The following is a 14,529-nucleotide window of genomic DNA, read 5'->3' on the forward strand; positions in this document are numbered from 1 at the left end:
AATATTCAAAATAGGAGCAGAGCATACACGGACCTCCGAAACATCAGAGGTGGGATCAGGTGCCATGGAGGAGTGAGCATCCCCTGCTGACCAGTCACACTCGCCGTTTGCACCTTGTCATGACCGGAAAATAACGGAAAAATCCGCCGTCAATTCAGTGTATATATAATGTACTAACAATTGGTATGAAAAACGCCAGTCAGCATTTGTCTCAATGATAAATTGTATTTGCTCACAAGGTCATTGTATCGACCATAGAATTTACGAAATGATGACTTTAAACGAGACTGTTGATATTCTTGTTCATTAACTTGCTTGTCAATAACTTACCTCGTTTTAGAAATTGTTCATACGTATAGCATGCTCTTGCGTATCGAATCAACTGTGATACATACATTCTGTATGCAGGTGATGAAGGTGTATTGCTTCATTATAAGCAAGGAAAGTTAACGATAGAAAAGTTAAAGTTATCACGTTTATCATATAGTTTGGTTGTAAGATTACCATTAAGTTTTTTTCAAGTAAAACATCCAAGTATGAAGCAGATGTGTCAGACTCTATAGTATCTTTTATCTCAAGCTCAAGCTCACCAGGATATCGTATCGACGTAGAAATGGAAATGACCATTGTTGATTGACAATAAGTTGTCGATTTATCTAAATGTCATGTTGAAGGCCACAGCAAGTGTTTTCTTTACACGCTTTAGACTATGCACAAATTCTGCTTCATTTGAATATAAAAATAGGTCTGCTAATAACGGAGCGCATTTGGTACCCCTGGGAATTCCAATAGATAGCGCTAACTTATTCCCAATATTATATTTTCTCGCTGCCCTATATCGTGATACTTAAAATTTAATTAATGTCTCTGTAGCCCCATTGTGATGTCACTTTAGCGCGAGTTTTTCTGTGTATATTTCTACGCGTGAGTATAAAACAAAATAGCATTCAAATCAATTTTATAATTGTTATTTGAGAAAAACACGGCAAATGTAAATATTATTTTTGCAGAAACATCGTGCTTTAATTTTACTGATGTACATTGTCCTGTTTTATTTATGGTTTAGAAAGTGATGTCAGAAAGGTATTTCTTTTCACAGTGATCTCATTATTATTCTATATTATTTGGTGTTATAGTATTGTGCCTATTACATCTAAACATCTGAATCATATTATGTTTCTTAAAAAATTGTGAACATATCAATAGTCTTATTAAGTTATGGTTTCCCCTACAGTTATAATGAGCAGAAAACAATTTAAGGAAGACATAGGAGAAAAGAAGCCTGATGATAATTCCTTGTCAGATTATGTAGTGGAAAAACAGGACAACATGCCATATATAGATGAAACCAGCAATGCAGCATACTCCCCATCGGAAGACATTAGCAAAGAAGAATATTCCTCGTCGAATAAAGACGTTCCAGTCGAGATAAACAGTTACTTAGACCAACAGGAGGGCAGTGACAGAGTAGATGCAGAAAAGCTTAAGATAGGTGAGATTGAATTTTGTTTGAGAATACAAGTTTGGAAATTCACATCCCCGTTTTTTTGAAACCAAAAAACACTTTGCTTTCAAATAACTATGATACCGTTTTCTTGAACATATATTTTAAATGATTAAAAGTCACTGAAATATGAGAATGTGAAAAAGTTAATAGAATAGATAATAATTCATATATTGCTTTCTGACTGACATTCTGACTTGCTGTCTGTTCTTTACTCTTCGTTTCTAGAAGTCTGTTTGAATTATTCAGTGTTGAATTCAAAGTTGAAAATTTTCATTACATTATAAAACCCAATATATTACAAGGACAGAATTTTTTCTTATGTTATTATGAAAAGAAAGTACAAACTTTTGAGTCACTCAATAAAATCAGTGGGAACAGGTATATTGAAAGAAATAAAAGGAGTCAAATTTACCTTCTTTTTTTTTTAATTTTCCTAAATGACACCGATCCCGACCGGGTTAATAAAGAAGAAAATAAAGTCAAATTTGGCTCTTTTGTTATAATAAAAATTAAAAATTACTTGATTTATTTTTTTTACATGCCTTATAGGTGGTAGGTGTCTTTAGTTTGATAAATGTATTAATTTTGCATCATTTTCGATCGGGATCGTTTCTATTTCAATCGGGATCGATTTTTACCGAAAATTTTGAAATATTTCCTAAATTTGGCTCTTCATTTTCATTTATCAGAAAAATATGCTTGTCATTTATTTCTTTTCACAGTAAGTCAACTGTTTTAAGTTCACCTGAGCCAAAGCTCAAGTGAGCTTTTCTGATCACATTTTGTCTGTAGTCTGTCTGTCTGTAAATTTTTCACATTTTCGACTTCTTCTCAAGAACCGCTGGGCCAATTTCAACCAAACTTGCTACAAAGCATTCTTGGGTGAAGGGGATTCAAATTTGTTCAAATGAAGGATCACGCCCTCATTCAAGGGGAGATAATTGGGAATTAATAAAAATCTGGTGGCATGTTTTAAAAATTTTCTTCTCAAGAACCACTGTGCCAGGAAAGATGAAACTTATATGGAAGCATCCTCAGGTAGTATAAATTCAAGTTTGTTCAAATCATGACCCCCGGGGTAGGACGGGGCGACAATGGCCGACCAAAGTTTTACATAGAAATATATAGGAAAATTCTTTAAAATCTTCTTCTCAGGAATGACAAAGCCATAATTGATCATATTTATAAGGAACCATCCTCAGGTAGTGTAGATTCAAGTTTGTTCAAAACATGACCCCCGGGGTTAGGGCGGGGCCACAATGACCGACCAAATTCTTACATAGAAATGTATAGGAACATTCTTTAAAAATCTTCTTCTCAAGAACCACTGTGCCATGAAAGATGAAACTTTTTTGGAAGCATCCTCTGGTAATGTAGATTCAAGTTTGTTCAAATAATGACCCCCGGTGGTAGGGCAGGGCCAAAATGGCCGGCCAAAGTTTTACATAGAAATATATAGGAAAATTCTTTGAAAATCTTCTTCTCAAGAAAAACAAAGCCATTATTAATCATATTTATATGGAAGCATCCTCAGGAAATGTAGGTTCAAGTTTGTTCAAAACATGACCCCCGGGGGCGGGGCCACAATGACCGACCAAAGTTTTACATAGAAATATATAGGAAAATTCTTTAAAAATCTTCTTTTCAAGAACCACTGTGCCAGGAAAAATGAAATTTATATGGAAGCATCCTCAGGTAGTGTAGATTCAAGTTTGTTCAAATAATGTCCCCCGGGGGTAGGGCGGGGCTACAATGGCCGACCAAAATTTTACAAAGAAATATATAAGAAAATTCTTTGAAAATCTTCTCAAGAATAACAAAGCCATGACTGATCATATTTATATGAAGCATCCTACGGTAGTCTAGATTCAAGTTTGTTCAAATCATGACCCCCAGGGGTAGGGCATGGTCAAAATGGCCAACCAAACTTTTACATAGAAATATTTAGGAAAATTCTTTAAAAATCTTCTTCCCAAGAATAGCAAAGCCATGATTGGTCATGGGACTACTTTTGCATTTAAACTTTTCAATAATAAACCAGTTTCTACTTTTTCCTAGCCACAGTGCTCAGGTGAGCGATGTGGCCCATGGGCCTCTTGTTAATGAGAGTATCCAAATATCTAAATGTACATATTTAAATTACTTGTCTTCTACGTACATGAAGATTACATGTAAAACATCTGTTTGATTTCTTGATACTCAGTATCTAAAAAAGTATTTGTACATGCAATATGTAAGAACTGAAAGCAGACAGCATTCTAGCATAATTATTAAATATCTTATTTCGAAGTAAAATTATTTTTTTTATTATCTTAGGAATTAAGAGTCAAATTTAATCAGTGGCGAAATTATACTTGCCTTTACAGAGCATAAATGCATTTTAATTATTTGTACAGTCTCAACTTTTTCCATTTTTTTTTACCTGTCATCTGTAAAGCCTTTCCCCCTGTATTTTCCTCTTTTACAAAATTTATAATATAAAAAGAAATAAATAATTAGAATTAAAAAACGAAATGTTTCACCAAACCATCTTCCGTTTAAGGGGCCAAATTAATTATAGTAATAAGTTCAGCAGTAATTTAATTCAATAAAAATATTTTTATAACTTATTTTTCAGTTTTTACAAATATCATGAAAAAAAACATCTCAACTTCGTTGTATAAAATGTTGCGTAAATCTAAAACATTCATGATCATTGATTCCTGCATAATCAGAAGAAAATTAAATCTCTTCACATTCCAATTTTTTAAGAAATGTTCATTATAAACACTTCATTAAACATTTTTATGCATATCCTAGTAAATTCGTTAAAAAAATTAGTTCTCAGTCATGTATAAAATTATTTATCAAAACGGGCTTGTTTTAATGCATCTAGCTGAGACGCTGCCCGTGTATAAAATATATTTTGATATAAAAATATTATCTAACATTTAGAATAATGCACTTTGAAGAGTAATTAAACAGGAAAAGAGAAATTATTTCTTCTAAATCTTTTTCTTCACACTTTTACGCAAAGAATTTACACAAACTTCTCTGGAAAACTTGTAACTATTTCATTGTGATGCAATATTAGTCAGGTAAATGACATCACTGATACATCAAAGGAAACGTGGAAACAACCTGAATAATAGAACAAATTTTAATCCAAATTTTACGTTTGGGGGTGAAAATGAATTGCATTTTAAAAATACATAAATTATTTTTTGTTTAAAAATTTTCTTTAGTGTATCGAATCGAAATATTTCACCAGGATTCCAATCAAAAGGTGTTTAGCAGATTTACCGATGCCACGGGAAATAACTCTTGCATCGCAAAATTTCATAAAACGTCTATATATTTTGCCAGGAAACTGATATCAAAAGTGTTTTTCCCACCGATTTTATTTTTAAACAAAAAGATGAATTATTTCTAGATTTAGTTTAGTGTGAATTATAGTCCTGTTTTATGTATTAGAAATTACAGTTCCTTGTTTCTGACCTACATTCAATGGTTTATATAGGGGAATTGAAAAACACAAAACACAGGGATATTTTACTAAATAACCAATTTTCAAACAAATCTTCAACTACATTATTCCTTTTTGACTACATTGATTTTGTTATTGATATTGATATTGTTTTTAATAAAATATCAAATATTCCTCACATTCGATGTGCCGCCTATTAATACAATACTACCTGGTTTTTCGGTGGACTGCATCTTAATACTTCAGAATAAAAGATAACAATTTTACAAGAATGACTTTTTTTCTGATATATTTTTTACACTTTGATTAAATGCTAACCTACGGGTATACAATAATCATTAGCAACCATCAATAAAAATTCTATGCAAGAGTTTTATTATAATGCACGGATATATTTGGCCAATTCATTGGCTTGAGGCGCGGGTTCGACAACAATAAAGGAAAAATGTTTTTGATAAAGGGGCATGGATACAGTTTAAGCTAAAATTTTAAAATATATTTTTTTAATTTTTACAATTATTTAACCAGGGTCTATTTGATGATCATCAAAAATTTGAACGTCTGTTGTCGAGATACAAAACAGATTTCGATCTCCAAACCTTTGTCATGTAAACAAGGTCCATGTCATGTTTTTGTTTACGTAGGTTAATATACTAATATATGTTTGAACAAAGTAGATAATTTCAATAATTTTATGTTCATTTTTTATACGATTCTACATTATAGTGTTTTGCCCCCCCCCCCCCCCCCCACACACACGATTGATTGATTGATTGATTGATTGAATGAATACTGTTTAACGTCCCTCTCCAGAATATTTCACTGATATGGAGACGTCACCATTGCCGGTGAAGGGCTGCAAATTTAGGCCTATGCTCGGCACTTAAGGCCTTTGAGCAGGGAGGGATCTTTATCATGCCACACCTGCTGTGACACGGGGCCTCGGTTTATACGGTCTCATCCGAAGGACCGCCCCATTAAGTCGCTTTTTACGACAAGCAAGGGGTACTGAGGACCTATTCTAACCCGGATCCCCACGGGGTGACACACACACACACGAAATAGGATAGGATTTTCAACTTTGGGCAACTTTTTCCTTTTGTTTGTTATTATTTTTTTTTGCTTGTCAACTTTTTCAGGTAAGTAAAAAAATATTTCTCTGGCTGCCCCCCTTTTCAAAATCGATGATACGCCACTGCCTATTAAGTGTTTCTTAAACCTACCATTTCTAGTGTATGTAGTGTTGTCAAACTTGAAACCTACAGAGTACATGTATACATAAGGCTTGGGGTCAATTACTTTGAAGAGGAATTAATTACTTTCAAATACATTGATAATTTTGTCAATTACTTGCAATATTATTACAATTACCTTGATTTTTTCAAATGTAAAAAAATACTTTCCATTACTTTGACAAATGTAATTAAATACATTTTAATTACTTGAGTTTTATTTTTATAAAGGAAGAAAAATAAAAATTTTTTAAAATACATTTTTTCTTTAGTGAACTTTTATTCAGTGTTTTTCTTTTCGGGTATGAGAGGAGTTCACACCTGTTCAAAATTAGACCTTTACTTAATCCCCTGGGCAGTGTGACACTGAATAAACAAATTTTAAAAAACATTATGAGACATTTAATTATTGTACAAACACAAGCCAGTGCTCTACCAGTATGGTGTATGTTTTTTTTTGTTATTTTCTCAAATCCATATTTCTGAGAGAAAAAAAATTCTAACAAATCCATTCAATATTTTAAACATAAAATTAATAGAATATAGGTAAATCTAAAAGGGGAGGTAGTTAGTCTAATTACTGTGAAAACAATTAACTATCTAAACATCTTTGTTATTTGCAAGGCTGCATTTCATTTCCGGAATTTTGGGTAATTATCAATTTTTCATTTCCGACATTTTTTATTTTTCATTTCCGACATTTTTTTGTTTTCATTTCCGACATTTTTCAAAAACATATGTAGTACTTTTAGTTACATATTTGAATACTTTACTTAAGAAAAATTGAAACAAAAAAATTCATAAATAAATCATTGAAATCCTTTATCGGAGTTTTGCAAATCTATCAATGACTTGGACAATGTGGTGCTGTTGTCACTGACATTAAATTTTATGCACATTAGATGTGGTGAAAAAGTTTATGCACATTAAACTCTTTTACCTAAACTTAGTGCCACATGTATGCATATATGTGTAGATGTTTTTTTATTAATTAATTTTTTTTATCTTTTATCAATATTTTGTAATAAATACTTTTAAAATCCATTTTCACTTACTTAGAAAACATTGAATTGCCGCACAGGTAAATTCCGGAAATGAAAACAAAATTATGTCGGAAATGAAAACAAAAAATGTCGGAAATGAAATGAAAATTTGTAGGAAATGCTATGCATATTTCCGGAAATGAAATGCAGCGATTTGCAAGTGGGAACAGGTAAAATTGAGATTTTTAAAAAGTAGGAATAGGTAGGATAAATCCACAAGTACAAAAACTGTGTATCAGTATAAGACCCTTTTTTATAACATTCATTTTGAAGAAAAGTAATTGAAAAGTAATTAAAAATACTTGACCTTTTTTGAAATGTATTTAAATACATTCACTTACTTTTGATTGAAGGCGAGCTCAAATACAAATTACTTTCAATTACTTTGCAAAATTTTATTAATTACGCTCAATTACAATTACTTTATTCAATTACCCCATCTCTGGTATATACATATTCTTAAACTACATGCAAAAGCGGATAAGTGAATATTTTTGAATATACTGACAATAGAAACCTACTCAAGGCGGATCGAGGAATATTCCTAAGGGACTAATCAGTATACATATATATTATTATAACAGTAACTTGATCCGAAGGGTCGTATCACGTCGAGTTGACAGGCGCAGATCATCAGATCTAACGAGACGCGAAGCGTCGAGTTTGATCTGATGATCAGCGCCTGTCAACGAGACGTGACACAGCTCTTCGGATCAAGTTACTGTTATAATGATAAATTTATTATATACCCCCTCATAACTAGCAATATTTAGCAAAAGAAAACTTCAGAAATCAATTGCTTGACATTTATCCATAAAACAAAGCATAATAACAAGGGACTTTTTAACGCGCAAGAAATATTACGTCATATTTCTGCGTACTACGTCATCAGTTTCAGAGAGTGGTGATATGGATTAAGAAAACAACATGTTGGTGATCCGGAAAATCAGATCACGACGTCACGTGATAGCGTAAATTCAACAGTAAAATTGGGTGATACACATTAGATATATAATAAATGTACAGATCTTTTAATTATACCCGCTCTCCGAAGCCAAGGAGAAGGAAAGGGGTAAACTGTTTTACCTAGTGTGTTTGTCCGTCTATTTAGCTGTTTGTGTATCTGTTCGTACAAAGTTTTGATCACAGTTTTCGCAGCAACTACTCATCACAAATGCTTGAGATTTTAGCATATTCTTCACTGATGCATGCTATATCGTGGCATCTTTTTTTAATCCGATATTAACTACCTTTTAATCTGTGCGTCTGTCGTACAAAGCATAACACATTTCCGTCGCAGTTTTTTTTCCAGCAACATGTACTTATACTGAATATGCTTGAAATTTAGCACATACTTTGTTACGGCATGCCATATGATGGGATTTGTATGAATCTGATGTCAACTTCCTATTTATCCGTGCATATGCTCGTAACTGAACTTGTGTAAATTTTAATTAACATATCAGTGTATTTACACATCAGAGCGGGGTATTTCTAGCGAGCATTGGTTCATAGATTTGTTTTTAAAAATATCAAACAAGTATATAGTTAACTTGTTAAAATTTTCCCAAATACTTTGTTTTATGTACACATATAATGACCGTATGTTTTGAGAAATCAATATATGAGAGTAAGTGCAACTCTTTTTTTATGAATATTGGAAATGTTGACTTGATAATGAAATCATTCAAATTAGAATTAACCAACATCTTTTTCAACAAGATGTTGTCGTTTCTTTAGTTTTTTCCCTTTCCAATTGTGTATGTTTTTTTAATTGCTGTGTAAGGCGGAAACAATAAAATTGTATTTTTACGAATTTGAATTTAAATTGAACAAGAAATAAGATTAAATGTAAATTAGAACAAAGCTTTATTCTATGAACAAACATCTTTTCTCTTCAGTTGTATGAGTATGAATTAACTTAATTTTTTTGTAATTTTATCCATACCTTCTGTCAATATTTGCACACATTTTTATCAAATATTTATATAAAAAAAACTCATTTATAGAATTTGATAAATTTTGAATCAAAGTTCCAATCTCACACAATATTGGGTGACAACCACATCACCAACCCAGCGGTTCAAGAAGGCTTATTTAGTGTCAAAAGAAAAACCTTCTTAATTTGTCTCGCATCCCCAAGTTTTGTCTTATAAATCGAACGACTCGGACATATTAAAACGAGGAAAAATATTCTTACATGTATTTGCGAAATATATTAGAATGGCATTAAAAATATTATCTTATCATTTATTGTCATACCATCAAAACTTTACGTGGTATCAGAAAATGTCAAAAAACAATATGTGCGTTAAAATGCGTGATTGTGGGACAACGGTAAATACGTTAAAATGCCTGACAATGGGGAAGGGGGTTAAAAAGGACTTTCATAATGCGATAGATTGTTTTAATGTTTTCTGTAAGTCCAGATATATGGTTATCTCCTCTTCACTTTTCATTTCTGATTGTATTTGCGTATGGAGAGAACTAATATAGGCCATTAGCCTGTTGTTTAATCCTTTTCATTGTATTCTTCTTTTTATACTATGAATAAAATACCCCCTAAACTTGATTGATTTGTTTAAACTATTAATAGATTAATTATGATAAATGGTTTAAACTTAATAGATTAATTATGAAGAAATGGTTTAAACTATGTTCCACAATTTTTAAGTATTGCAAATATACTAATAAATCAAAATTTCTGTCTATTTTACCAATATTGCTAAATACTGGGTAGATGATTACTTGAAATCTTGCTCAAAAGGTCTTTTTACTACGTTATTAGGAGCAGCGGTAAAGCGCATGCTGTGTAAATTGGGGATGGGTGGGTTACAGAGTTCTATTCTCTTCCCGGTGCAGCATCAAACGTTGATAAAAATGTCCTTCTTTTGGTGAATCTTTCAAAGATTCCCGTTTAATTCTGTATTGAACACTGACCACTTCCAAAAATAAGAAATAGTTTTTGATTGTTCGCAATCATATTATAGATTAATTATCTTTTTTTCAGCTGATATGTATCGTGACGTCTATGAAATATGGAAAACAGAGATGTCAGGTAAATAAATGTTTTTTTTTATTATTTCAATTAAAGTTACATTGATTGATTCAGAACGTTAATTGGTTAACATCCTATTTGAGAATTTTTTTCCCGATAAAGTGACATACAATGTAATCTTAGGCCAGAGATGGGCTCCAGAAGGATGAGATGACATAAATATGTTTGGGGCTCTTTTTCTACAATAAATTATATTAAATCTACAACCACTCTGATTATTTTCAAACAGGAGTGAAAGAAAATGACATCTTTTGTATAATTTTGAAGAATACAATGCATTATCCGTGTTTTCTAGACCAAATGATACCAAATTTGGTCAGATTTGTAACCGTATGTTCTTTTATGAGTAAAGATGAATAAAATAGGGAGTCTTAGTAAAATAGAGGCATATGAATTTCCGAGGAATATGGCGTTTGTATTATTTCGTACATAGTCGCATAGAGAACAATTGTCCAATCCGATGAATGAATGTATATTTGTCAATGCCTAAACAAAGACTAGATAAAAGCAATACATATCAAAAAACAACTTATCCCGTCAAAAATGTCGGCCTCCGGTAAATTGACAAAGATGTAATGTTCAAATTTTAATCTTAATTTTCATGCTACTTATCACTGATGGTTTTCGGAAGATTTTGGCTGGTCACTGTGTTCTATTGATATCTACCGATATGTGAAATGAAAAAAAATGTTCCTAACTGCGCTCACATGTTTTTTTAATTGGTAAATCTTGCTGGCTTTAACCATTGTGAACTGATTGACGAAAATAGGGGTTTGACGTAAAATACATTAATATGATAATTGAGGCACTGGCGATACTTTTCAAATGACCAATCAGCTAAGATGCATTACGAGTACGTACCATAAAAATACTTAGAAACTTAGAATGCTAAGAAAAAATGCTCTTTACTTGCTAAATCCAATAAACCTTTTTCTATGCATTTGGGTCACAGATTAGACACGGATCTACAATTTCCCAGCTCAAAGTTACTAACAGTTGATTGATATATATACAAAATTTAAAGGTTTGTAAAGCATTTGGTGGGCAATTCACTATAGGTCTATACGTATTCAAAAGTATCAGTGAATGCTAGTTTCATGTGTATTTTATTTTTGTACTGTTATGTATAAACAGTCTTGGCTGACCATTTATAAAAGTTATAAAGTTATAAATAAATATATTAGAGATAATGTTTAAATTGACCTAAACCTTGTCTCTGATAAAATGTAAACTAAAAACAGCGTGTTTTGGCGTTCTGTAATCGGATTGGACAATTTTTCTCGGTAGCGACTACGAAATAATAGCAAAAGCTATATAATATACCTGTAAGGAAGATTCCTCGAACATGCAGAACCTTCTTTTGTAATAAGACCCACCTATTCTCTTTTCATTAATATACATAATAAAACATATTTTCACAAACCAGGCCGAAATTTGCTGTCATGGTGTTTAACCCTTTCTCTTCCGGCGCATTTTACGTGATTTTGGAGGCCTTTTGACATGGCATTATTAAATTATTTTTAACTTTTTTATCCAAGGAGAGAGCTAGGCATAATGCATACCATTTTGTAGGAAATTTCTTAGAGATGATATTTTATGACTATTTAGATACTCAACCACTGACCTTATTAGTAAAAAGTGAGGTCAAAGGTCATTTAAGTGCAAAGTTTTATGGAATTTTTTGATACTTTTTAATCTTTAAGCTAATTATTAAGTATGATGTATGTTGAAATAGGAAATTTGGTATATACCCAAAAAAGAGCATTATACTGTACTACATGAAACACATAAACTTTTTTTTCAATTCTGCATATAACTACTTAAAAGGGGTTGCTAAGCAACGCAGAATTCTTTAATTTTCCGGCAGAAATTTTCATTTTTTACTCATCTTAGACACATTTATGCATCCCAGCACATATAAAAGTTAGATGTGAGGTCATAAAATTACAAGGGACATACAACAGATAAATTGTCTTAAAGTTTGACTTTATTAGAACTATTTTTAGGAGGTCAAAGGTCAAATAAGTGCAAAAGTTTCATCAATTTTTTTCAATTACTTTACTTGCCATTATTTTACACAATGGATGCTGAAATGGAAAATTCTGAATATACTCTCAAGAAGGGATCAGAACTGCAATATCCGTGCATCATTTTAGTTCAAATATATGTTTAATGACCTTTAAGTGGTTGCTAAGCAACATCATTTTAAAGTTTTTGGCTATATACATGTTTGTTATATGTTTGTTAGAACATTTTTGTATTAAAAATTGACCTTGACACTCTTGTTCTTCAGGGGATCAAGGTCATATCAGTACAGAATTCTGCTTTAAACTGTAGTATTAATTTTTAAATGCTTCAAACATGGATAAATCATCTAATAGCTGACGTAATAAAAATGGCGAATGACAAAATTTGCAAGCAAATAATTCTGGTCTGGCTCTTACAAACCCCTCGCAAAACATGTATACAATCTTTTTGTTGAACAAGAAATCCATTCTCTTGATGCCATTAGAAATAATCTTTATTTTCATGAATTTAATCTAACAAGAAAAAAAAACTAAATGATTTCATTACAAGATTTTTCTGGTATAACAGAGTTTAAGGGGTACAATAAAGACTTGACGTTATCTTGGAGGGAAATAATAATAATAGATAGCATTGGCAATATTTAACCCAAAACTGTTTAGTCAATAAGTTGAAAAGTTGACGCTTATATCCAAATATACAAATCCAGAAATATTGCAAGATGAATTCCAAATCAGTCTGAAATCTTCAACAAAATGTTGAAGAACACTTTTACTTTGTGTCCATCATTCTTTTATCAACTGTCATTTCTCTGTAAGACTGGAGGAAGTTCTTTGACTTGTCCAAGAAAAATTATTATTTGCTGTCAATTACAAGTGATCAGCTTCTATCCTGTAAAAGATTAAAATATTTTGAAACAGATACATGTCATTGTGCATATGAATTTACATTTATAAATAAAATTAAGAATGCTAAAATTACTACATTTAATTGATTTTCCTTTTAAAATTAATATTGTATTTACAATGTGATTCAAGTAGTTAAATGATATTGCTAAGTCAATGTATCAGGACTGATAATTCAACAACCTTGTAGTAAACCATCATGGTAAAATTACTGAACTAAAACAAATAGCATAATTGGCAATCTAACTAAAGCCAGACCTCTGTTTATGCTATTGCAACATATAAAAAAAACTGGCAGTGGATGGAAGATCTAATTTTAATTATGCTACGAAAGCCATGAAGGGACACATCAATTTTTCAAAAAAGTAAAAAATGAGATATCGAATTAGACAATCCAATCCCATGGATTACTAATTTGAAATCGTTCCATCGATTTATAATTCGAGATCTCAAATTACACAATCCGATCTTACTGATTACTAATTTGCCCCCTTAATTCATAATTTGAGATCTCAAATTACATACCGGTAATTTTTTTTCACAGATTAATAATTCAGGATCTTGATTTGTTACAATGTCAGTCTTATGATTTTGGCAATCTGTGCTCTTGAATTTCATTACATATATGTACAGATACATCCAACCATTTTAATCAATTAGTGCGTTCTGTTTATTTTGTTTCAGCAACCGGTTGTTACCAACATCTTTCATAACTAATTCAACGTATATTTATTTTAGAAATATATTACACAGGACCCATATTCACTTTTACTATTTAGGACTTTTAATTATTCTAATATACACGTAACACAAAAACCCAAAAGATTTTTTGCTGTACAAATATCAGTATAAGCATATGGATTTGAAATATTCATGTATTTTTCTCATTTTGGATCGTTATATGTAATAAAAGGTAGGATGTAAAATACTACATGTACAATATTCTATTCTTTAAACATGTATTACCATATCTGATATGTACGGATAAATAATTTTAATGAAACATGTGAAATCATGGGAAGGGTTTACATTCTGAAGGAACGAATCGTTTAAAATGAATTATTCAATCTGATATGGCGTATTGTGTAATTTGAGGGAACAAATTGATAATCTGTGAGAATGAATTGGCAATCTGTTATAACAGATTGTCAATCCGAAAGACCGGATTGCATAAATCAAGAACTTGGTTTACTTTTATAATTTTTAAAAAAAAATTTGTCCCTATATGGCTTTCATAGATTGCATACCTGCATGGCTGCCAAGGTTGTAAAAAGAAAGGAGACAATTGACTGC

The 14,529-nt window shown here is 31.4% G+C and overlaps 1 protein-coding gene across 1 annotated transcript in view; it reads left to right on the plus strand.

The window, feature by feature from the left end:
• The window catches only part of LOC134236628 (uncharacterized), a 28,485-nt gene extending 18,171 nt beyond the window's left edge, over nucleotides 1-10,314 (plus strand). The window contains exons 7-8 of the mRNA XM_062718803.1: nucleotides 1,235-1,492; nucleotides 10,259-10,314. Coding sequence (XP_062574787.1) covers nucleotides 1,235-1,492; nucleotides 10,259-10,314 — 314 coding nt within the window. The remainder of the gene's footprint in view (nucleotides 1-1,234; nucleotides 1,493-10,258) is intronic.
• The last annotated feature ends 4,215 nt before the right edge of the window (nucleotides 10,315-14,529 follow it).

Source organism: Saccostrea cucullata, unplaced genomic scaffold, assembly GCF_032062105.1.
Source record: "Saccostrea cucullata isolate Sc308-1 unplaced genomic scaffold, CSIRO_AGI_Scuc_v1 ctg3463, whole genome shotgun sequence".
NCBI lineage: Eukaryota > Metazoa > Mollusca > Bivalvia > Ostreida > Ostreidae > Saccostrea > Saccostrea cuccullata.